The 24,852-nt window shown below is 54.7% G+C and overlaps 4 protein-coding genes across 4 annotated transcripts; 1 reads left to right on the forward strand and 3 right to left on the reverse strand.

Moving 5' to 3' along the window:
* Window positions 1-1,833: 1,833 nt before the first annotated feature.
* On the reverse strand, window positions 1,834-4,287 carry CkaCkLH20_10953 (6-phosphofructokinase alpha subunit; the record flags this gene model as incomplete). Its single annotated transcript, XM_038893667.1, has 3 exons — window positions 1,834-3,006; window positions 3,057-3,521; window positions 3,574-4,287. 3 exons carry the CDS (start codon window positions 4,285-4,287, stop codon window positions 1,834-1,836), a joined length of 2,352 nt encoding a protein of 783 aa, XP_038741003.1.
* A 2,243-nt stretch (window positions 4,288-6,530) lies between these two features.
* Window positions 6,531-8,634, forward strand: CkaCkLH20_10954 (RNA polymerase ii mediator complex component; the record flags this gene model as incomplete). The annotated part of the gene is made up of 3 exons (XM_038893668.1): window positions 6,531-6,811; window positions 6,865-7,262; window positions 7,310-8,634. 3 exons carry the CDS (start codon window positions 6,531-6,533, stop codon window positions 8,632-8,634), a joined length of 2,004 nt encoding a protein of 667 aa, XP_038741004.1.
* Window positions 8,635-9,259: 625 nt separating this feature from the next.
* On the reverse strand, window positions 9,260-13,126 carry CkaCkLH20_10955 (uncharacterized protein; the record flags this gene model as incomplete). The annotated part of the gene is made up of 4 exons (XM_038893669.1): window positions 9,260-11,371; window positions 11,422-12,211; window positions 12,309-12,552; window positions 12,796-13,126. The coding sequence occupies 4 exons, from the start codon at window positions 13,124-13,126 to the stop codon at window positions 9,260-9,262; spliced, it is 3,477 nt and encodes a 1,158-aa protein (XP_038741005.1).
* Window positions 13,127-15,626: 2,500 nt separating this feature from the next.
* Window positions 15,627-23,570, reverse strand: CkaCkLH20_10956 (myosin class ii heavy chain; the record flags this gene model as incomplete). Its single annotated transcript, XM_038893670.1, has 2 exons — window positions 15,627-22,814; window positions 23,418-23,570. 2 exons carry the CDS (start codon window positions 23,568-23,570, stop codon window positions 15,627-15,629), a joined length of 7,341 nt encoding a protein of 2,446 aa, XP_038741006.1.
* Between the last annotated feature and the right edge of the window lie 1,282 nt (window positions 23,571-24,852).

The raw sequence follows: 24,852 nt of genomic DNA on the forward strand, positions 1-24,852 counted from the left end.
GGCTTAGCTCTGTCCACCAGGACGTAAAACACGACACCCGGGAGAAAAGGAGCGCCGTCGCCAGGATAATCCCAAGCAGGGAACGCATCATTACGATGCTTCACTGACAGTAGTGAGCAATAGGGCCGACCGCGGGCTCAGAGACCAATTAGACGAACGCGCATGGGCTTCGCGAGAGGAACAGTCGAGGCGAAGTGGCCGCGGCCAAGAAGAGAGACACGATCATTGACTAAATCGCAGCACCCTGGGGATTGCCGGATTTTATCAATCTTCTCTCCTTGATCGCTCAACCGACAGCTGGGGTCCACAACCTACAGTCGTCGTGTGGATGCGCTGTCCAACTCGGGAAAGTTTCGACAAACTCGCAATATTACTGCCGGTCGACCCCGGGAAAAGGGCCCTGAAGAATGAAGACTCTCATCTCGATAGACCCACTTACATCGACGGCTGGCTTCCAGGTTGTTGGTTCAGCGACACCCTCAGCTCCTTCAGCCCCCCTCCCCTCGCCCGTGTTGCTGACGCAGCAAACGACCCTGGGGGACTGCGGCGACTTATGATGGTCATCAAAGCCGTTGGCTGGGAAGAAACCGCTTACGAAGACGACGAGTAGGGCTACCTCGGACTGCGCTCGCGATAGAACAGGGAGGCTGACCTAGGCACTAATTTGTCCACTTGCTCCACCATCAGCTTACACCGTTACACCGGCCAGGGCTCTTGTGCGCCAAGACCTACATATAACGAGATTATCGTCGACTTTAGAGGACAAGACGTATTGAAGGCTCTTCTTCTCGCTTCAGATGCATGCTGAAAACTGCTGAGTCTCTCTCACTTGAATAAGTCCACAATGGCAGAGATCTTGCGGTAGCAGTCTCGCTCGCCATGCCATAATCTTCAACCCCTCATCACCGGCATTGCCATTACGGGGCAATACTTGGGAATGGCTTCGAAAGGTGATCAGGCGCTCGACTTGTCCTCGACCGCCTTCAATGATTACTTCATGTATCTCAAGCGACCGAAGCCAGCCATGCGTCAGGGTTTTTGTCTGCGACGTTGCAGCCAGCACGTACTCCAACACTTAAGAGTCGTCAAGGCAGGCAGGCACTGAATGCTCGAGAGCTTAACTCACCTTTGAGGTCGAGGGACTCTGACTGTCCGTCTTCCTGGCTTATCTATATGGATTTGCATTGAATGAGTGGCAGCCCAGATCAAACCTGACCGAACTCCAAGTAGGCATGATCACGACGTCAGAACTCCAAAGTATCCTTTCAAAGCCGGCAGAACAACAATTCATATCCAGGCCTCTCCTCTGCGCCCCTTTCCTCTACCTAGTGACCTCTCTCTCCTTCAAAAACGTCTCTATCCAATACCAGTAGCCTATCCCGACTCGCTCCCTCCGCTTCAAAGTGAGGTCCTTGATATCATAAATCTGATGAGCATCGCACATGAAAATATAGCCATACATTCATTCAAATTGACCCCCTCTTGTTGGTCCAAAGTGAGCGAATGTACGAAACCGTCCATGGTTCACGATATCGGACTGCATGGAACGACAAAGGCTAGCCTCATGGGAAGTGCGAGACGCTCGTCAACCGAGAACAACTCGTCGAAAGCCAAGCATCGGATCCTTTTTACAGCGTGATAGTATCACAACACGTCCCGGGTCACAGTTGCGATGAACTCGAGATGATGATCTAAAAAAATGCATTTCATAAGTTTCCCTAGGTAATCAAAACCAAACCCCGACGCGCCCATCAAACACCGCCCAAAGCTCTTCATGGTTTACTGCATTACGCCATCGTCTTTTTCTACTCCGCTCTATCCCTCTTGTCGCCCTCAAGCCTCGAGGCCTCTCTTGACGTCCTTAGCCTTGAGCCCCGTGAGGGACTGCTCTGGCTTGTGGTGAGACGGTCTGCCGGAGAGCATGTTGACGATCTCCATCATGTGCGCCCAGTGGGCGTCTTTGGGGCGGCGGTTCTTCCAGTCTGTTTCGTCATCCTCAAGGTCGAGGACGGGGCTGAAGACGACGCTGGCGCCCTTGATTCCAATGACGGAGGCGCTCATCGGATCCTTCTTGCACCTGTTATGGGACTTGGGCTGGAACTCCTCCAAGTGCTGCATGCACTTGATAGCCAATCTGACGGCACGACATCTGTCCATCGGCGAGGGGACGCCGCCCTGTTGGACGTGTCCGGGGATGCTGTCGCGGGACTCGAATCGGCCGCGCGCCTCTTTGCGAATGATGTCGGCGATGAGCTTGGCGTTGAAAACGTCATCGGCCTTTTCGTTGATGAGAATCAGACGACCAGAGGATGACTGGCCCTTGTCCTTAGCGAATACCTCACGGAGGTGGCGAACGTCTGCGGCCAGCATCTCAAGGTCCATACCCTCCTCTGGCGTATAGACGGCGCTCGCCCCGACACTAAGGCCAGCGAGCGTGGCGATGTAACCGGACCTGCCACCCTGAGTCTCGACAACGAAGACGCGACGACGGGTCGCAGAAGCAGATTGCTTAATCTTGTCGCAATATTGAACCAACTCGTTCAGGCAAGTATCGGATCCCAGGGAGTACTCGGAGCCAGGAACGTTGTTCGAGATAGTGGCCGGCAGGAGGACCATGGGAATGCAAAGGGAGGGGTACAGTGACCTGGCCTTGCGCAATTGCGACACTGCGTGGTAGGCCTCAAAACCACCGACAAGGAAGAGAGCGTCGAACTCATACTTCTCGATGAGATTGGCGATGAGCTCCATTCCGGACTCGGAGGGAAGCTCTCGGTTCGTTCCTATCTCAGAACCTCCCCTGCTGGCCCAGCTGTCTACGTCAAGCCAGTCGAACGGGCGTACCGCACCGATGGGCTTATCGCCGTGATGTCTCGCAAAACCGGCAAAACCGTTGTGAATCGCGACCGGCTCATGGCCGCGGGAAAGGCAATAGGCAACACCAGCGCGAACAGCAGCGTTCATACCACCAGCTGGCGCGCCGACGTTGATGAAGCCGATCTTCATTCTCTGTCGTTACTGTCAGCAACATCTCATCATCGTTTGACAATACCACTGACCTGCTTCTCAGGAAGATGATGGTCGTCTACTCTGACGTTGGTAGTCAAATTGTAAGAGCTGAACATTTCAGAGAACTCGGCGTCGCGCAGAGACATTGCCTTGTCAAAGTCCTTGTCTTCGACAGCCTTTGCGACTGTCTTGGTGTCGAGAACAGCTTGCATAAGGGGTCTCCGAACAATCTGGTTTTCGGTGATGGCGATGAAGCAAGTCTCGGTCTCGGGGGTGGCTTCGAGGACAGCCTTGACGGCCTCCACACCTTGCAGCGTTGCCAGCATTCTGTCGTACGCCACAGCAGTACCTCCACGCTGGACGTGACCAAGTGTCGTGACGCGGGTATCCAGAGCGAGTCCGTTCTTGTCTGCGAGAAGATCCTTGACCATCTCGGCCGTGATCTTCTTACCATTGCTGTCCTTGGCACCCTCGGCGATGATGACGATAGTCTTGCGCTTTCCGAAGCTTCGGTGCTGGGTCTCGTTAGCTTTCAAACCACCGTCACGCACTCAGTTATATGCTCACCCTCTTGACAATATCGCACATGTCTTCCTCCCAGTTCTCCTCTCTAGGCTTCTCGGGAATGAAAATAAAGTCAGCACCCGTCGCAACACCAGCCATCAGAGCCAGCCAGCCACAGTGACGGCCCATGACCTCGATAACGAAAGCTCTGGAGTGCGAGGAGGCGGTGGCCTCAATGTAGTCGACCATCTCGCAGATACGCTCGAGGGCGGAGTAGCAACCAATGGTGGCATCGGTGCCGGACATGTCGTTGTCAATGGAGCCGACGAGACCAACGATGTTGAGGTGCTTGTAAGGCTCGACCTGCTCCTTCTTGAGCTGGCCGGTCGAGATGAGCTCCTCCACCAAAGAGGGCCATTCGGCGCGGAACTTGTCGGCACCAGTCAGAGAACCGTCACCACCGCAGATGATCAGGGCATCAATGCCGTTCAGGATCATGTTCTTCGCAGCAGTCAATCGGCCGGCGCGCTCGTAGAAAGCCATGCAGCGGCGGGTTCCAATCAGGGTACCGCCTTGTCCGAGATAGTTGCGCACATCTCCCCAGGCCGCTTTACGGATCTGGTCGCCGCCCTGGACCAAGCCCTCGTATCCATCGTAGACGCAGTAGGGATCGCAGCCCATGTGAAGTGCCGTTCGGACAACGGCTCGCACGACGCCGTTCATGCCTGGGGAGTCACCTCCCGAGGTCATGATGGCAATCTTCTTCTTGGCGGCCATGATCGCGGATGGACAGGATGGAACAGTTCGTAAGAGGTCGGGACGTCGGTATCAAAAGAGTGGAAGGGGAGAGGCCCTTTACAGAAAACGATTAGTCGATGCCAAGATGATGCAGGTATTTCTTAGGAGACTGGTAATGATATTTGTTCAAGGGATGATCGTACGAGTTGTTAGGCCGTGCGCAAGAACAGGGTAAGGAGCGGGAGGGAGAATGTCAGGAAGATCATGAACTTGTCTCCCACCTCAGGCAGGACAAGTCAGACGCCAAGTGCTTGGAAGCTGCGAGGTGGTTGGAGCTTGAGGTACCTTTCTAGGTTGGGGAATTCAAGTTGGAACTCCCGGAACACGGGCAGGGCGAAGGGAAGCTGCGAGACACGCTTGGCCAGGCTTTTTTGGGGTTCGGGAGGGCGGCGCGCAGAAATAACGTCCAGTCAGAACCAGAACCAGTCGCAAGACAGGAGATAATAATAGCGCGCGCCCTGGTGTTTTAATATGGCGGGGAATGATTGACAGCAAACAGTGAAAGAGGAGCATGCACCTCGAAAAAAGAGCAAAAAAATAAAAATAAAAAATAAAACGGCCCCATTGCACCGCACCACAGTCCGCAGTCGGTCGCACCCTCACCAGCACCAGCGCGACGACCCCTCCCAACAGAGCCAGCATCAGGGCCCGGGAAGCGACGTTGGTGGGTTGAGAGAGCTCTTATCGCTTATCGTGGCGCGGGGGAGCTCCGGTCAAGCCCAGCTGGGAACACCGCCGAGGCCGCAAAGACCGCCGAAGCGTCGTCACAATTGCAGGGGGCTCCGGCGTCTCAACCTTGAACCGGCCTATGAAAACCTCTTACGTCGCTGTATCAGGTACGGAAGACCGCCTTACTGGCCACCACCTCAGTCCATTGTCTTCAGCTGGGCGGTTGCTGCAGAAGGATCTTCGCTGACGTTCTGTGCATCGCAGAGTCGCAGAACCAACTGCAGTTCTGAGACTGTTTTAATCGCTCACCTCACAGTCCAGTCTCTCTCTTCTTCTCATGTTGCGCCTGCACCTGCCAATGCACCGGACCAACTCCGTCAAATCGTCAACTGATTCGGAGTCACACCCATTGGTGAGGGAAATAATTGGCTGCTGCTGGATTTTCCCTCGCTCTTACTCGAATGAGTGAGGGGTTTTCATGTGTGAACATGACACCAAACAAGGTTCTCTCGGCTCTCTCCCATCTCGGGCTTATTCTGGGCTGCTTCCACTGTTATCCACCACCGTTGCCAGGTCCAGACTTGTCACCACTTGCAAATGCCCCTCCATCAAGCTCCATGGCGGGGCGTCAGTCCAGGGTTCAACGTGCTGGATGACTGCAAGCCCTCACCAATTTGCTGAGCGCGGCTCCGCGGTCTTTGGAGGGGTCATCCACGTCCCTCGTTGATAAACCCTTCCGCCCTAAACCTTTTTTATCATAGGAATCAACAACATTCTTGCAGTGACACTTCGCATTGTCAGCTCTTGTCACTCATGGTCTTTTCCATCTCTTCAGACGACTGTCACCAACCAGATGATGGCGTAGGTTATGAACTCGATCACATCGTCCAATACTGTATATCATCTCTTCGCTGGAGACATGCCGCCAACGGTGGAGAGCGAGCCGCTGGCAGGGATGCAGGGATAACGCTCCGAAGTGAAAGCGAACATCGACAATTCGTGACGATGAGATCAAGTGACAGGTCGTCCGACTTCTGTATCTTTTCTGAGAAATGTCATCACTTGTCATGATACTTAATATCCAATTTTCGCAGTATTTACATGTCTTTCCACAGTCCCGCCGAGATTCAGCCTCGATCGCAACTTCACGCCATTGCCCAATACTCAAGCTGGTAGCAAGTTTCAGGAGTCTGACTTTTTACGACATCCATCTGTGCTAAACTTGTATCGAGTGAACATGTGAATGTCGCCAGTGATAGTTTCAATCGTACCTTGTGGTCTGTTGTCGGTGAACGTCGGTGTAAGGTCCGCTTGACCGAGAAAGAGCAACAGCGATTGGTCACGGGCTTGGTGGAGCTCATGCCATCTCGGTCGCTCCAGCCAATCCATGGTGACTTCCAACTCCAAACTCCAGCCTTGCGCAACAGCCTCACCAACAGCAAACCTCCCGCGCAACATGCGGGTAAATTGCACGCCCAGCTTCAAATATCCTTCCTTGCAATAGACCCATCGAAGCGACCAGAACTGCACGAACGATAGACGAATTGCCCATCATGGCGTCGGGCACCTCAATGCCCTTCTCTTCCCTCCAACCGATCCCAGCGGGCGGTCGCAAGCCCAAGAACCTCGGCGAGTTCATTGCCCGCGTACAAGCGGAACGCGGCTTCCGTAACGTCACGGAGGAGAGTCTCAAACAAGAGATCGAGGACCGCAAGAATGGCGTCGCCGATGTGAAGGAGGAGGAGGATACCGCCATGGCCGACGGAAACAACGACGAGGACGAAGAGCCGGCAGACGCCAACGCCGTGCGGATGGATGTGTTGAGAAATATTGAGTGCGTTGGTTGCTGTGCTGCTAAGTCATTCTCTTTTAACAATTAAATCGCAGTGTCGCCCATAACGCCGCGCTTATGACCCTCGACTTCATCTCATTACTCCTCTCGAAAGAAAGCCCCGCCCAAGCCGGCGTCACCCTATCCCAACAACTGCGCGAGTGGACTGGCATCGGCACTCTGGGTATTGCCAAGCGAGAGGACAACGAAGAACAGAAGCAGCGCGACGCTGAGAAGGCCAAGGATAATCGCGACGTCTCGCTGGGCTGGGCCTTGATCGACATCAACAACACGAAGGAGTCGGCCGACAAGGCAGCAAGCCACCTGAGCAAGGAGATCGAGCGTGAGGAGAAGTACTGGGGTGAGGTTCTGGCAGTACACCAGGCTGGTTGGTCCATGTGCAGACTGCCAGCGGAGAGGCATACCCTGGGCGTGAGATTCGGTTTCTCAGAAGGTGAGCGCATCCGCTACTCGTCTAGATGTCATACTGACCATCTACAGCATCGCCCGAGTTCAGGAATAGCAGTCTCGCCCCTCTACGGCGAGGTGATGACGGTTCGGCGCTTCTCAAGCACGGTCGAGTTGGCTCGGGCTGTCAACGTCTCGGTATCACCATCAGCAGATCAGGCGAGACGACCGGCCGCCTCACCACCGGCGTCTCCGTCCCAGACACAGCCCTACTACAAGATCGCGTCCTCGAAGCGCGAAACACCATCTTCGCGCAGGAACTCTGGCATGAGCTCCACCGCGAAGCCCACTCGCTCGCCTCGTACGGCGTCCGCGCAAGCAACTCCGCCATCACATTCAATCCTCCATCGGGGCCAAGCCTCAACCTCGAGCTCGAGACGCTCGAAGAATTCGCCAACACCGTAGACGACCACCCAGACAACAAACTCGCCGAGGCAACGCATCTCGGCCTACACATCTTCCTCAGCCATGCCCACCGTATAAACGAGCTCCAGCGCCTACGCCCGGTGCCTCCCCACCAACGCCGCAACCAGACGCAAAACCAGTACCACCTCCTCCGCCCCATCCTCGCCAAGATCATCCACGACCGCTCCATAGCGCAAGCAACCCGCTTCGCCGGCGACCTCACCAGCATCTTCCGCCAGTCCGGCGTCGACTCTGCGACCTTTACCCTGAGCACGTCCTCCTTACCCACGGCCGACCTGCGAAACAATTCTGGCGGCTCTTCCAACCGCCCCAGCGCCTCCCAGGCCCTCGCCAACTCCCTCACAACACTACCGGCAGATTTCGACATCGAACTCACCCTAACCCCGCTATCCCGCCTCCAGATCCGCGGCCGAACATTCCTCCTCCCCCTCACGACGACCCAGTACCAGATCCAACTCCTCCCCAACACCACTCAGCCTCCCAACACCGACACCCCGGCGCCGCCCAACTCCCTCCAAACATCCTACCCGCCCTCCCGCGACCCCTACCCGGACCTCGCCGCCGTAAAGCTCTACCTCACCAACGCCGCCGCCCACGCCCTCACAGACTACGCCATGACCCTCATCCCGCCGCCCCAACAACCACAGCCGAACTCCTCCTCCTCCGACCCCGCACACCCGGAGTGGGTGAAATCCGTCCGCGGCACCGCCATCCGCGACGTCGACACCGAGACCCGCGAGGTCCGCTTCGACATCCTCGACGGCCCCGAGGGCCGCCCCGCGCTCCAGGTCGGCGCCGCCTGGCGCGCCGGCGATCAGGCCCGAATCAAGCGTTGGGCCTGGCCCGGCGGGGGTGGCACTGGCGCGGAGACGAAGCCATCGGCCACCATTGTCGACATCGTCACCGCCGTCGTGCAGTCCAAGGAAGTCTAGGAGACTGCTACGTGGGATAGTGGCTTCGTGGATCTAGATTGTGGGCGGATGTAACGATACCCGATGCCTTCTATTATAGCTTCAAGAGGTGACCGTTCACCATGCCGTAGCATCGATCAAGACACGGAGAACTGGAACGTCGAATGATTCGGCGTGGTCGTCTCAGGGGTCTTGATTTATGCACCACGACTCACATTAGTTACTTTTTCCAATAGCGAGCGCCGTCTTGCAAGGCGTTTAACAGAACAATCACAGCACGCGAGGCAAGTCAATCAGTAATGTGAAGACGGTTCTGCCTGCAAATGTATTCGTCTCTCTCTCTCTCTCTCTGCTCTGCGTCTACTTGGTATCTCGCTGTGAAGCATCCTCTGTATCCTTTCCCGATGCCATTTTCCTTCCTCCGATGTAGCAAATGCAAATAATGATAAAGAATAGTCGTGAAAGAGTCGTCAATCCTGCCCAGTACCATTTGATACACATATCTCGTCCCACTTGACATAACTCTGAAAACCGTAGCAATAAATAAACAAGCGTCGCTCGAAGCGACAGCATGGGTAGAAAAAAAGGGACGTCGGACAATTGGGCGAACAGCGATGAGTTGGGTGTGAGTATGGGGGGTATCTGCTTAGAGATTGAACAAAAAGCGCAGCTCAGTCATGCTGAGACCAGCCAACTTGGCGCCCTCCCGCTCATCCAGAGCGGCATCGACGGTTTCTCGCTTCTTCTCCTGAAGCTGGATGATACGGTCCTCGACCGTCTGCTGGGTGAGAATGCGATAGACTTTGACCGGTCTCTGTTGACCTATCCGGTGAGCTCGGTCCACAGCCTGCATCTCGATGTAGGGGTTCCAGAACGGATCCATAATGACCACGTTTGAAGCTGCAACGAGGTTGAGACCTGCGTTGCCGGCGCGCAACGAGACAAACATCACCTTCATCGAGGGATCGCTCGTGAATTTGAAGGCGCAGTCATCGCGCTGTGACATGGTCATCTCACCCGTGTAGCGGCAGTGCTTGACGTTAAGACCTTCCTTCTTGATCGCAACCTCCAGAAGATCCAGCTGCATGGTCCACTGAGAGAATACGATCGTCTTCTCGCCGGTCTCTTGGATCCTCCGGAGGAGGTCCATGCATGCTCTGGCCTTCGCCGAGCTGAGCCAGTGATGACTGAGGTACCTGGTGTAATCGCGCCAGGCAGTGGCGTTCTTCTTCGCATCCTTGCGGAGTGAATGCAACATCGAACCCTTGATCTTCTTCAACCTTTTCTTCTCCTCTTTGCTGGGCGATGAGAGCTTCTTCTTTTTACCCTTCTTCTTAGCCTTTGGCTTGGGCTGCGGGGTGCGCCGCGGGGTGTCAGACGATTCGTCATCGTCATCGTCACTAATATTGTTGTAGACGTCGTCCGACACGATGAAGTCTTTGAGATCGCCGTTCTTGTCGACTTCCTCATTGTCCTCGTCATCCTCGTCGTCCTCGTCAGCGGCATCTTCCTCTTCGCTGCTCCAGACAGAGCCATCAGACTCGTCATCCTCGCCAGAGCTTCCGCTTGATTCTTCGGGCATGTGAACCTTCTTGAAAGCCGAGAACGTGATGATGTTCAACGGATCCAGCGGGCCTCTGCACACGGCGCACTTAACCTGGCTATTTTCCTCGCCGTTCCGGATATTCTCGCGTTTCACGTTGTCGACGTGTTGCTTCAGACATCCTGCGCAGAGCTCGTGTCCACAGGGGAGTGGGATGGTAGGGTCGGGCATCATGTCGTAACAGATAGGACACTCGAATCCTTCGTCAATAGCGTCGGAATTTTCGAGTGCGCGAGACTTTTCGAGAAGCCTCGTAATGACGGCATTTGAGAGCTTCTTCACTCGCTCGAGCATCTGGTCGTCCACCTCGGGAACCGCCTCGTCCGAGTCCAGGAGCAGATGCGGATGGCAACAAGACTGACGCAAGCGAAGCAGTAGTACCAGCACATGGGAGTAGTGCTTGCCCAGAGTACCCTTTCTGAGATACTTGTTGATCTGCACCTGCGACTTGGTCTCCAAGTCTGTGTAGAACTTGCGCTCATCTTCGTCCAACTCGGCATAGACGACTTCTTCGGTCTTCTCTGGCAACTGCAGGATTGGTTTGCCGTCGATCTCCGAGGTCTTGGTCCGTCGCAACATCGTTGCCTTGAGGAGGACCTGCAAGTTTCGCATGGCCTGAGCTTTGGGATCACCCTTCTTTCCAAAGAGTACACCGAAAGCTATGCGGAAATTGTTCCAAATGCAGTACGGCTTGATCTTGAGGAAGTTGTAAAGGGAGTAGAGTTCGTCGACGCCATTCATCATAGGAGTGCCGGACAGACACCAGCGGTATTTGCTTTGCAACGCGGCAGTAGCTATAGCGGCCTGAGTCTTGCTGTTCTTGATTCCCTGGCTCTCGTCTAAAACGACGCGATAGAATACCGAGTAGTTGGGATGAAAGAAAGAGACCGAACTGGCGAGGGTGGGGTCCGTCTTGGTGTTGACTTGTCGGTCTCCGTTATCCTTCCAGAAGGCTGCTATCTTCTTCTTGTCGGCAACCAGCGTTCCGTAAGTGGTAAGGACGACATCGAATTTCATGAGTTCCGTTGCCTTCTTCTTGTGCGTGCTGTGGTAAACGAACGTTGTCAAAGCGTGGCCCGCAGTCGTCTTGAGCTTCTTCTTGATCTCATCTTCCCATTGCCTAATGAGAGAAAAGGGTGCCACGATGAGAGTTGTCTGTCGCATCAAATTAGAACATGGACTTTCTTGGGAGGGGTTATGCGTACCTTGCAAGGGGAGTCGGAAGGTGCTTTATTTGATACCATCAGCGACAAGACGGAGATGGTCTTTCCCAAACCCATGTCATCAGCAAGAATGCCCCCCTTGTTGGAGCCGTTCTCCTGACGCTTCATCCACGTGAGAGCGACTCTCTGGTGGGCGTACAGCGGGTATCTCATTGCTTCCGGCGTTCCATCGCGGTCCTCCTCGGGGATCTCCATGCCTGCATGCACGTTTCTCAGAAGCGCCTCGACCTCTTCCCTAGACTTGCGGGGATCTTCGTGAATATCTTGCATGATCGATGCAACGCGGGCATCCAGCGGGTTTCCGGATCCATCAGTCAAGTCCATGAAGTTGAAATTCCTAGTTCTGTTGATCACTTCGGCGGTACTGAGAGAGGACTGAGGGAACGAAGAGTGGGAGCTGCGCAGCTGGCTGGCAGGCATGAACGACGAAAACGGATCATCATCTTCATCCGACGGGAAAGTCCCAGGCATGAATCCCATATCATCGAGGCCGGGACTGGGCGTCGAACTCGACGTGGGCTGAAGCCCGTAGAAGTCGTTTCCACTGGGAAAGCCGGAGTTCGATCCTGGAAAGCCGGAGAGATATGATGAAGTCATCTGATTGCTGAGGTCTTGCCCAAAGGGAGTGGCTCCCGATCCGAACGGCATTGGGGCAGATCCGTTACCCATGGGGCCGCTCGACCAGCCAGTAGCGGCCGAAGGTCGACCTGTCTGAGACTGACGCTGCCTTTGTCTTGAGCGCGAGACCGACGCAGAGACGTCATCATCGTCCCTATACTTGGTCAGCATTGTTTTTGTAGCATCACGACTGCCTCCGTTCCGTCCATGTTCGACTTCTGTCTCATAGCGAAAGCAACTGAACAACTCACCCAGTAAGGTCGATGATGTCCGCCGCGTCGTCGATGCGCTGAGACTTGCTTCGGCCGGGGCTGGAGAGACCGAGGGTGGTAGCCTCGTGTGGTCTCTTGTTGTTAACGGGCGTTGACCGACCTGAGTTGCCGAAAGACTGCGTTCCGTGATAGCCATTGCTCAGGTAGGACATGCCACCCGGGGTTCTGGGCACGCCTTGCGCGAATGACGAGCTGGCTGCCGGAGGCGGCCTGTAAGACAGCTCTGTCATTTGTTAGCTTATCGTTGACTCGGCGTGTGATGTGTAAGGTCTGTCGAGGATCGTGAAAATAGTAATAGGGAGAGGGCAAGAAGATATGGAGACATAAAGACGTCGAGGAGGTGCAATGATGAGGTAAGGTCGGACAGTATCTGAGACAGCTGCCTAGACCACGACGACAACCGGCGAGGTTCCCGCAGACCTCTCCGAAAGCAGACGCGGAAACGAAAAAGGGCAAAAGCACATACGTTGACCCCAACCATCCAAGTAGTTCATATTGCCGCCAGAGGCAGATGTGCCTTTGCCGTTCGAAGACTTGCGTGCGTCCTTGTTCGCTCGGATTCGGTACTCCAGCTGCTGCTTCTGTCGCTTCTTATCCTCGACCTTCTTCTGCGCGGCTCGGAGCTCGTCCTGGGACTGCTTCTTTTGCTCGCGGTACGCTTGGGCGTCGAGCTGGTCGTCTTCCAGGGATTCGAGGATGGCTTGCGCGAGGTCTCGTTCGTTCTCGAGCTCGAGGAGTTCTTCGGCATGCTTCTGGAGAGCCTTGCGGTCGCCGTCAGCGACCGGGCTGCCCGCCATTTTTGTAATGTTGGTTCCGGTCCGGTCGCTCAAGGGGTCGGGTGGGCGGTGTTTGGTAATGGGCGGCGTTAAATGAGGCGACCTGCAGGAGGTGGGCAACTGAGTTGGTACGTGGCGCGGTGCTGCAACATCTGTTGGCTGGAAAAAGTTGAGGTTCCGCCGCAGGCTTGGTGGAATGGAACGAGATGTCAGTCCTGGAAGTATCCTGAGCGGTACTTATCGACTTTGCCTGCTGCAGGTGCGGTGGCTTGCCGTCAATGTGGAAGGATGGATACTTCGAGGTAACAACGAAGGAGAGAACCGACCAGAGCGGAAGAGAAAGAGGGGTGAATGGGACGACAGAGACGGATGAAGAAGGAGACCAATAAAAGATGGAAAGAGCGACGAGAAGATTCCGAGAAGAGCAGGAAGTTGCGGTCGGATCTGGCCTGTCCAGGCTGCTGCTGCTGCCAGTTTCAGCCTTCCGATGGAGGTAGCTCTCGTGAATGCGACAACAAAAAATCGAGGTTCTGCCTTCACGGTTGTCTCTGCAATCGCCTCAGGTGCCCGTGTGCTGTGGCAAGTGTGCTGGAGTTGACCAGGAAAAGACGCTATTGGCGCTGCTTATCTTATCGGGGCCGATTTTAATTGATGTCATCCATGTATGGTTGCAAGGGAAAGCGCGCGACGCGTTAATTGGGGCGCGCTTGCCTTACCGTAGCAACCACTTCACTCTTCGAACTTACCTTCCGCCTGTATCCGTAGAGGGGAGGGGAGGGCCCTTGTTGCTGCCTGTCTTGGGCAAGTACTTCGCAGCGTCCCGTCGCCTCCATTGGTGAAAAGTTGATGAGACCCTGAGGACGGTACGAACCTGCCACAGTCCACCTCGCAAAATGAACCTCGATCTCACGAGGCTCCTTGGCTGCATCTGCACCACTAAGTCTGACTTTCTTCGGTGTCGCCAAGGCGATATTGCCTGCTCCTGCGCCTCACGCGCCTGAGAAGTCATGAGTCAATAGTGGTACACATTTAGAGTACTGACCACAGTCAGCTACGTATCCGTACTTATCCGGGGAGAATTCCTCATTTGCGTCGATGAGGCTGCCAACAGAACCCGGATCTCATCCCTTTTGTTACAAAACCGCATTTTCATGGGTACGGTTCCAACAGCAGCTCGGTTTCTGCCTTGACCCACGCCTTTCGCAAACTGAAATACGATCGCGCATTACAAGTAGAGCCCCATTTTCACATCGGTCCCACGATGCCTCAGCCGCCAGGACTCCCAAAGTTGCACATGTCTCAGCAAAAAGCCAGGCTGCCCGCAGTCAGCCCCAAAGCCGCCGTACGGTGCCACGACGCTCCCGTTGCACTGGAAGAGGGAGAAAAAATGTACTTACTCCGTACGACTAACGAAGCGGCACTTTACCCAGTACTTCGGTGTACAAACTTGGCTCGGTGGCTTCTGCTTTCTGATTCATCACAAAAGTCCAAGCAGCAATCAACCCCGTCCCCGTCCCCGTCCGTCACCCTCTCTTCCGTGTCCTCAACACTACTACTGCTGCTGCTTACCAGAGCCTCATCTCCCGACGGAACTGCCTACCTGGGTATCCGAGCCTGACTTGGCGGAAATGGTTTCAGCGACCAGACAGACGGCTGATCCGCTCGTCCTTGTCCAATGATGTGACTTGCTGAGCCGCGCCATCCTCAAATAATGAATCTGCGTGATCTTGGGGTCAGAAGTGCTTTTGCCTAAGGTACCTTGGCGTTTCTGTGCGGCCAGTTTTGTGACAATACGGGCAAAAGCACATCTTATCCAGCAACATCTTCAGGGTAAGACTAACTAACCTTCGGAAGCAATCGCAATCAGTCGTAAACAGTGATATCCACCCCACTTGTGTTTCCTTCTCTTGGAATAATTCGAACCTGAATGAAACACCAAGGTAGAGCGGATCAGTTCCTCAGATGATTTGCGGATACATTCAAAGGGCAGTTACTCTCACAGGCACGTACCAACCAATCAGCGAGAGGATCATCAATCTCTATTGAGCTGTAGGCCAAGTAGGGCGAGCAAATTATTACTATATACGTCTTGTGTAGTTGTAGTTGTAGTATTGCAGTGCAACATGCAAAGCGCAAAAAACAAGCGTCAAAGCGAGCGACCTGCAGGCCTCCCCTGATAAGTCCATCCATCCTCCATTCGTCGTCATTTTTTCCCGCTGTGCGTCGGGAAAGTTACAAAGGAAAATTAATTTTAAAAACCTCTTCCTCAAAATTCCCAAACAGTAAGTTTTCGTGTCTCGGAGAAGAGAAAGGGTTGGGTATCCGTCATCTGAGTTGATGTATGTGTATCTGAGAAAATCCTCCAGTACCTCAGCGGGATGCAATGTAGTCTTGCGAAAAAGGGGGTATCATCATTCTAGTGTGTCCAGTCTTGGGCTCAAGAGCATGCTGCGTGAGAAAGATGGACTGTGGTGCGAAAGACAAAGGAAATCCTCCACATTTCCACGAATCAGACTCGTGCTTAATCTTCAAAGAAGTCATGGTCGTCAAAATCGCCCGGATGAGCATCTGAGTCGTAGGCGCTCGAGCGCATCATCGGTGGGGTCATGGGCTGTTGCCGGCTTGATGGACGACCAAGCGGTGGGCTCTTCTGGGACATGAACCCGGGCTGTCCGTTGGTGACAGAAGGTCCGCGAGCGTGTGCCTGCGCCTGTGCCTGTAGTTGTTGAGCCGTGTAGCGGCGACCAGTTGTTTGGAAGGCCGTGGGTTGGGGCTCGTCGGCGTGTGTGGGAGGTGTCTGGCGAAGGCCAGATGCCGGAGGCGTGAGCAGTCCTCCAAGCAAGTTGTTGTTGGATGAAGTCGAGACAGTGGATCTGGAAGGTGTGTGGTTGCTGTTGAAGGCAGATCTGGACGACGAGGGGCGAGCAGCCGCTCTGGAAGAGGGCGCCTGGGATTTGCGCCAGTTACCCCAAGCAGCGGCAAGGGGGCCGACAGCCTGAGCGACGCGCGGCGTGGCGGCTTCCCTCAGAGACTGAGCAATGTTGGGCAGGTTGATAGCCGACCCGCCGTTCATCGCACGCTCGCGCTCCTGTTCCTCCATCTGCAAGTTCGCCTTAAGACGGATGGCGGCGTCCTTAACAGCCTCCTTGTCGAAGTCCTGAGCGGAGAGGGCCTGAATGATATCTTGCAGGTCGCCGTGTCTGACTGCGAGAAGCTCGCGCAGCCAAGTGATCTCGTCGTCGCGCTTGGTAATCTTTGCGGGGGCCTCAGGGTCCAGCTTGTCGACGGTGGACTCGAGCTCCTCAATGCGCTGCTCGCGAGCCTGGAGTTGCTCTTGCAGAACCATGATTGACTCGCGCAGAGCCTGCGGCGAGATCTTCTCTGGGAGCTCCATCGACTTGGCGGCAACGGCAACAGTAGCAGCAGCCTTGGCCGGGATAGCAGCGATGGGCTGAGAAGGCTCAACACCAGCGGACTTGGCGGCCTGGACGGCGGCGCGGGCAGCCTCACGGGCAATCTCGACCTTCTCTTCCAGATGAGCAACACGGTCTTGGAGATGCTCAGTCTTTGAGGTGGAGAGGCTGAGACGCTCGAGAAGGTGTTGTTCAGTCTTCTGGGCGTCCTCGACAGCATTGTTAAGCTGTCGCTCCCAGCGGGCCTGAATGTCCTCCACTTCGTTCTGGTGCTTGCGCTTGAGCTCCTCGATCATCTGAGTCTCGCTGCTCTGAGCGGCCTCGGCCATCATCTCAGACTGAGCCTTGGAAGTCTCCATGTCCATGGTGAGTTGGTCGTTGTCGGCTCTGAGCTTGGCAATCTGCTCTTCGAGTTCTTCGCGAACGACATTGACGTGGTGATTGGCTTGATCAATCTCGTGCTGCATAGCAAGGCGAGTACGCTGGACCTCGCTGGCGCCAGATTCCCTAGCCTCCTCAAACTCACGCTTGTACTGAAGGGCAGTCTGGTGAAGCTTGTGGTTCTCCGTCTTCATCTCACCAAGGATGCCCTCAAGACGCTTGCATTCATTGACGGCGCGCATGCCCTGGCGTTCACCGCTCTCAAGACGCTCAAGCTCGGTCTCGATACGCTCGCGGGTGCGAGCCTCGGCCTGAAGCTTAGCATCAAGAACCTCTTGTCGGGCCACGAGAGCTTGCTCGCGCTTAGTGCGGCGAGCATTCTCTTCGGTGATGTCACGCGCAGCTTGGGCCATGTCCTCCTGAAGGGAGACGAACTTGGCACGCCAGCTTTCCCTGACGCGCTCGTTCTCCTGCAGCTGAGTGCCGAGGGTGTCGAGGAACTTCTGCAACTGCTTGTTCTCGTTGACGGTCTCGTTGAGGTCGATCTGCTGGCGGCGAGCGGTTTCAATGACGCGCTCGGCCTCGGATCTCCAGCGGTTGGCTTCTTGAGTGGTAGCCCGGAGCTCATCATCCATGTGGTTGATCTTGTTGGTGAGCTCAGTCTGTGCTTGTGTAGCATTTGTTTGAGCAGCCTCCATAAGCGCTATTTGCACCAAGTGGTTAGAAGAACTCTGCTCGAAAGCCTTGATCTTGTGTTCCCGGTCGTCAACAACTTCGCGGAGACGGTTCTCTTCCTCGGTAGCAATGCGAAGCAAGCGCTGGACCTCGGAGAGTCTATCTTCGGCGGTACGGCGGCCATCGAGTTCTTGATGAGCCCGCTCTTCCTGTTGTCGGAGCTTCTCCTCGAGATCACCGATGCGGTTGTCAAAGATGCTGCGGTTCATGATCTCAATTTCAACACGAGTCTCGGCAGCTTGCAGCTTGCGTTCGAGCTCTGCGGCGAGGTCCTCGGCACCGCGACGCTCAGTAACCTCCTTCTCAACCTTGGTCTGCTCGGCGTAGAGGCGCTCTTCGAGGTCCATGACCTTGGCCTGGAGCTCGCTGAGCTTATTGTTGACAGCCTCATCGGACTCGCGCTCAGCTGTAGGCTGCTGAGATGGGGTGGGCATGCGCTTCTCGACAGCTTCCTCAACAATGTTGCGGAGATCCTCGCCACGGAAATCAAGGCGCATGGACGTGCCGAACTGCTCCTTCATTTCCTCCAAAGCGCGAAGGACAGCGTTGCTGGTGTCGTCAGAAGCAGGGGCAGAGGCAGCCAAGGGTGCGGCAGGAGTAGGAATATTGCGCTGGTGCACCGCGAAGGCGTCGAGAACGGCGGCACGAATATGCTCCATCCGCCTGTCACGGCGGGGGCTAAGCGAGCGACGGGGCATGGGCTCCTCGTCCTCATCATCGGCATCGCTATGCTGGATTTCTGCGGAGGTGCTGCGACGAACAGAAGACGAGGCTCTGCGTGAGCCACCGCGGAGAGACTGCTGGATAGAGAGCAGAGCCTTCTCCATAGGGGCAAGGCGGGTAGCGAGGAGATCGCTGACACGGTCGTTGACACGGCCGTCGAAGAACTGCACGCGCTGCTCCAGCTTTGCCTGCTCCTCGTCGCTGAAGGCTCCCTCCCAGTCGCTTTGCTCCGCGCTTCCGATGTTGAGGTTGGTGACGGGAGCATCGAAAGACTGGGCACTCAGAGGTGGGTCGACGAAAGGATCCTCCAGTTCAGTAGATGGCAGAGCAGAATCTCCTGGAAGGCCACGGTATTGGCGGATAGGGCTTGAAGTGCCACTGCGATATTGCGCCGCCGGTTGCAGGCGGTATGGCGAAGTGTGGGTGACCTGGATGTTTCGGTTCGGGCTGGCTTGGTGATATCTGAGATCGACGTTCGATCTGTTCACACCAAGGGTAGGGTCGTTCTGGTTGAGGTGATCCATGATGGCATCGATTTCCTCGAATGTCGGCTCATGCTTCTCCTCCACAGACTCGGCAGTGTCTTCCCTGCCGAAGGTGAACGCAGGGGCAGCATCTGGCTCATCGGCGTACTCCTCCTCAGTTTCGGAGACAACATAGTCATCAGGGATTTCACCCTCCTCGAGCTCAGGCTCAGGAGCAGGCGAAGGTGACGCAGCGAATCGAGAAGCCGCAAGACCCTTAGCCTTGGGCGGGCTGGCGAACCGAGAAGCACCGAGCCCTCTAGGCAGGGCAACCTTCTTCGGTGGCGGAGATGGCGCTGGAGAGGGTTCACGAGGTGACGGAGCAACGGCCTCTGTGCTAGGGACGAAAGGCTCGATAGTGTCTTCTCTGTCGCGCTCGTCCTCTTCTTCCTCTTCCTCTTCAGTTTCGTCCTCCTGAGCCGTGGAGCCCCAACCGCCACCAGGAGTGAAGGCCTTGGCAGTAGCAGAAAGGGACTTGTTGTGGCCCTTCTTGTATGTGTCAATGCCGAAAGGCCGAGCTTCGTTGAAGTTTGCCAGTTCATCCTTCGAGTCAAATTCGAAAGGCGCCCAGTTTTGCTGTTGCTGATCGGGAGAAGTATCGGAGGGGCTAGTAGCAGAGACCGCCTTTGAGTCGGTGGGTTGCTCGGAAGCCACAGTTGAAGACATGGTAGTGTCAGCTGGCGTAGGAGCCTGGTCATCGCCTGACTTGTGCCCGGAAGCATCCAAATCTTCGGTCTTCGATGCAGGCCGCAGGGACTGCATCGCCATAGGTTCGGGTGACGGCTCAGCAAATTGAGGTACATCGTCACCATCTCCACGAGATGCCTTCGCTCTCTTGGCAGGTCCACCAATTGGACGGCCGTCAGCGTCCTCCTTCATTCCATCCTCGTCCGATGTCTTCTTCTCGCTGCTGCTAGGACGGACAATGGGGATAGCCTTTGACTTCTTGGCAGGCTTGGAGGCGTCGGAAAGGTTCAGATCAATGTTGCCAAAGATCGAGCTGTGGTTTCCAATGCTCTCGCTACCCGACGTAGGGCTGGCAAGTGAATCCGAAACAGCTCCGAAGGGTGTGAAGGCGGGCGCATCCGGTCGAAACTTCGGACCAGAAGCCGAAAAGCTAAAATCGCTCTGTCCAGGGGAGAAGACAGGGGCAGCAGCATTAATCTTGGACGAAGTGGACTGTGCGCCGAACGATTGCGCTGATGGCGAAGTGATGGATGGCGCGATAGATCCTGCTTGGAAAACAGTCGGCTGGAAAGAGTTACTGGCACCGGCTCCGAAGGTGAAGCTAGTCTTGGACTCGTGGCCAGGGTTGAACTTGAACTCTGGAGCTTTGACGTTGAGCTTAGAGAGCGAGGGCTTGCTGGCGTGGCTGCCTCGTCTCTGTTGACCAGAGCTGCTGTTGGCGGAAGACACGTCGTTCCACGGGTTGCTCTGGGTGGAGAAGGATCGCTGGTGCTGTTGCAAGAGAGTTGCAAGGTTGAAGTCCTGGACAGGGGTGCCGAGATTGCTGGGGTTGGTCTCGACTTCAGCGGCCTCATCAATCCGTTGAGAGTTGACATCGTGCCATCCGGAGAAGCTGTCGTTTCTCGGCCGGTTCTCATCGTGATGAGAGAAGAAGTTCTGCGACAACGAGTGACCGCGGCTGTGGGGACGGGGGTGATGGAGCACAGGGCCATCGCCAGATTGCTGAGCGAATTGCTGAGGTTGAAATTCCTGAGGCACGAACTCCTGAGGAGTGAATTCTTGAGGGATAAACTCTTGAGGCTGGAAGTCCTGCGGTTGAAACTCCTGCGGTTGGAAGTGCTGGGGAACGAATTCCTGATGGGGAATGAACTCTTGATTGGGGACAAACTCCGGGAAGTGGACAGACGGCTTAGTCGCATGAGACACGGGCTGTTCGTCTGGGATGCTTGCGAATTGTTCCGCGGCGGCCTCTTCGTTGTGGGGGCTGTAGTCCTCATGCTCCAACTCGTTGCGCATCTGCTCCTCGAGATGATACTCGGCCTCGTCGATTTCGGCTTGGAGATCATCGCTGTTCCTCTGCGCAGCCTCGGATGACTTCTTGGGCTCCTCCGCGGGTTCCTCTTCTTCCTCATCCTCGCGCACCTCTTGCAGGCGCGGTGATGCTCTCGCGGGCTGCTGTTGCTGCTGCATGAACTGATGGGGAAGCATCGGGTACTGCAAAGACTGGTGTCGCTGATGCGCGTTGAAGGCAGGGCTGCCAGTCGGTGCGAATCCTTCAGGGGTGAACGGAGATACTGGTGACAGGATGCCGTTAAGCATTGATGGCGAGTCTGTTCTGTGCTGACCCCAGCCAAGAGGAGACGGCTGGTTCGCGAGCTGGAAGGGCGAGTGACCCATAGGAACCGAGATGGACTGCCGAGCGTTGTACTTTGCAGGATGGCTGCCGAATCCGACAGGGGAAGCAATGCTGGGACTGTGGGTGTGGGAAGATCGTCCAGGCATGAATTGCGACGGGAAAGGGAAACCTGCGTGGTTGCTGGACGCAGAGGAGGTAGGCAGCGGGGGAGAGAACGGCAAGGGCGGGTATTGCGCAGAGGCTTGTCTGCTTGGCTGCGATACTGCGGGAGAGATGGAGGGCGCAGGCGGGTCGTCGTCGCCGAAGGACACTCCAAGAGCACGCAATTTGGCTTCGTTAAGCTCATTCACGTAATTCTTCCAAGCGTTCAAATCAGGCAGTGTGACCTTATACGCACGCTCTGCTCGCTCTCGAATCATGTCCTCGAATGAGGGCCATCCATCTCGACTTTGGGAGTAGCCGGAAGGCTCCTGGTAAGTGCCGGCTGCGGCATCCAAGTCGAAGCCACTGATGTCGTAACCAAGATCTTGCCACTCTCTGAACATTCCTTCGACTTCAGTCTGGTTGAGAGGCTTGGGCGCCTGGCCGGGGCGTCCTCGTTCATCGTCTTTGGGAAGAAGAACCATAATATTCTTACCCTTCCACGGAACCTTCTTCTTGATGCGGGGCGTCCTGGTCGGCTCTTGGATCGTAACTCTAGCGGACGCGCTTCTCATCGGTGTTATCGGGGTCTTCGCCGTCGTCTCGCCGGTAGCGGCGCTAGCAGTTCTCCGGGGCGTCGACGGGACGGCAAGATCTGAATTGCGGGCCATTTCGGCCTTGGAAAGCTCGGGGCTCTCCATGTTTGTCGGACGTTTCGGTGTCACGTCCTCCGGCTTGAGGGTCTCGGCGCTGGAGCGGGCACGGGGATGGCGCGGCGCCAAATGCGGGTCGCGGGCAACGCCTGAGTTCGCTTTCGGCGTTCGCAATGACTCCTTCTCGTGCCACGATTCGTCTGCAGATCCTGAGCCGCTCAGTGAAGAGTGCTCACTTCCGTCGCTGAACCAATGGCGGCTTTCTGAATTCTCACCCGCAGTGTGCTGGCGAATCCAGTCTTCGGTGAGTCGTCGCGCAGGTCGTCGGGCGCGGTTCGCGAGGACTTGAGCTGCGCTAATAAACGGTTCGGGCTCTCCGCCGTCCTCGTCGTCTCTGATGTCGTTGTCGTCTGGACTCCCTCCGAGGGACAGTGAGGGTGGCGGACGAAGAAAGGGGGTATCAATAGCCAGGTGATGAATTATTGGCGAGCCGTCGGATTCGTCGCTGCCGAAGCTCTGGCGGGCGAGGTTCTTCGTCTCTTCTGTCGAGTAAGGCGAGCCCCAACTTGCAGTCACGTACTCTTCTTCGGGTTGATTATTCCGCAAAATATCCCGGGCTCGATCGGGCAGCCTAGGGGCAGGTAGCGGAGGCAAAACGGGGGAGGACCCGAGGTCCTCGCCGTCGGCGGCCGTAGAAGTGGACGAAAGGGCCGGGGACGTCGGGGCGGATGGCGGACGATGGCCAGTGCCGTCCTGTGCTGATGCAGCAGGAGGAGAGATGGTCGATTCCTGTTGAGGAGACGTCTTCGTGGGACTCTGTGTGGATGAGGAGAGAAGGTCAATGTGGCGTCCTTCGTCGCGGCGCGATCAAGGTACCGCTGGGGACTGGAATGCTGGCAATGTAGGTTGACTTACCACGGTGAGATCAGCGCAGACGATGGAATCGTCTGGGCCAAGTCTCTGTCTTCGCGTCGAGGACCCTTTGTTCAATAGCCCTCGTTCGTAGCGGCACGCAAACAAGCAAAAAGCAGGCCACGAGGAAAAGAAGCGAACGGACGGGTGCTGTCGAGATTGTTGACAGGAATAAGGGGGTGGAGGAGAGAAGGCCCGTGTGATTGGGGAGTCGCTGTGTGTATATTTGGGCCAGCGGTCTTTTTTTTTTTTTTGTTCTGGTCGCGACGCGTATTTTTTTCCCGGGCCAGGTGTGCTAGGCAAAGGAAAATGGTAGGCCAGCAGGAATAAGGTATTATTTGCACAGGTTGACCCCCGGTTCAGGGATTAGAGAACGGGGGTTCGTTGCAGAAATGAACTGGGGGAAAATTATCGAATAAGGAGCGACATGAAGCCAGAAGAGAGGCCGTGTACCGGACGCATCGGGATCACAGCTCAAGCTTGACGGGGAGAAGATATGATCTTGACGGTTTGACAGGTCGTCGGGTTGGGGTTGAGGATGGACTTGAAGGAGGGAAGAGAGAGGTTCGGCGTGGTGCGAAGTGTCAGGAAGGAGGTGAGAAGAAAGTGCAAGGCGAGGTCAAGGGCCGGGGGAGCTACGAAGTAACTTTCGATTTCCATCCTGTCGATGATGTCCCTGCCGGCGGTTGAAGGTGCACTGACTCGAGGTACTTGCCGGGCAGAAATCCGACGTCAGGTACATGCACAGACGCGGGACAAGGACCGCTAGACGGGAAAGGCAAGGTACAGGTACAGCTATTCGTACAGGAACAGGAACAAGAGCTAAGGCGAACGGGCTTCGGGTAGCCGTACAGGAAGAATAATTGTCTGCGGCCAAACAGCGGCAATGTAGTCTACCTGACCTCGCAGTATTGCACAACTGGATTCGTCACTCTGCGCTGGCGGGTTCGCGGAGGCAAGCAAGAAAGGCATGCGATGTCGATGATGAGGTGGACGAGAGCGTGGGACTCTCCGGGGTCATCAGTACCAGTGGCACCACGAGATTGGCCGCTGTCATCTGCACATGCAGCTTTGTCTGAGGTTGCTGGGAACAGCAATCGACCGGCCACCAACTGCTAGGAGGCACTAAGAACAAATGCAATACGCCGCGCAATATAATATAGCTACCCTTATAATCTAGCTATTAATATTATCTTATTATACCTAATAAGTATATATTTAATATTTAATATTCTAAAAGAATAAAACTCTATCCTAATAAGCTTCTTAATATACTTAATAGTATAAATAGCCTTACTCTTAAGATTAAAGGGAGTAAAACCTTAATAAGAGTTATTAGTCTATAAAAGACTATCCCTTCTATTAAGATTATACTATAAACTTTATCCTTTTATTTATTTACTTAAAATATTATTTTATATCCCTTATTTTATATTAGCCCCTATTATTACTATCTTTAGTATAATTTTAAGCTTTAACCCTCTTTAGTCCCTTAATACCTTTAAGAATAATATTCCCTTTTATTTAAACTATATTAATAATATTCTTTTTATATATTATATTAATAAGAATATTATAATAAATATTATCTTTTTAAAGGAATAAATAATTTAATAATAATATATAAGTTATATAATACTATAGTAGTATTTAAACTTATTTATAGCTTAAGTAGTAGCTAAAATAGAGTATAAATTACTATTAATCCTTAATATATTATAATATAATAAGCTATATAATAATATAGGGCTTAGCCTACTTAGTATCCTAATAATAGTAGGATAATATATAGAGGTACTAGTTAGGATCTAAACGTATTAGATATAAGGTTAGTAGTTTCTATTTTAGATATACTAGGTATAATTAGGCTTAAATTAATCCTTATTGTTAAATAATAGCGCTAACATAGGAAAGGTAACACATAACTGGGAGGCACCAAGAA

Source organism: Colletotrichum karsti (assembly GCF_011947395.1).
Source record: "Colletotrichum karsti strain CkLH20 chromosome Unknown Scaffold44, whole genome shotgun sequence".
Classification (NCBI taxonomy): Eukaryota; Fungi; Ascomycota; class Sordariomycetes; order Glomerellales; family Glomerellaceae; genus Colletotrichum; species Colletotrichum karsti.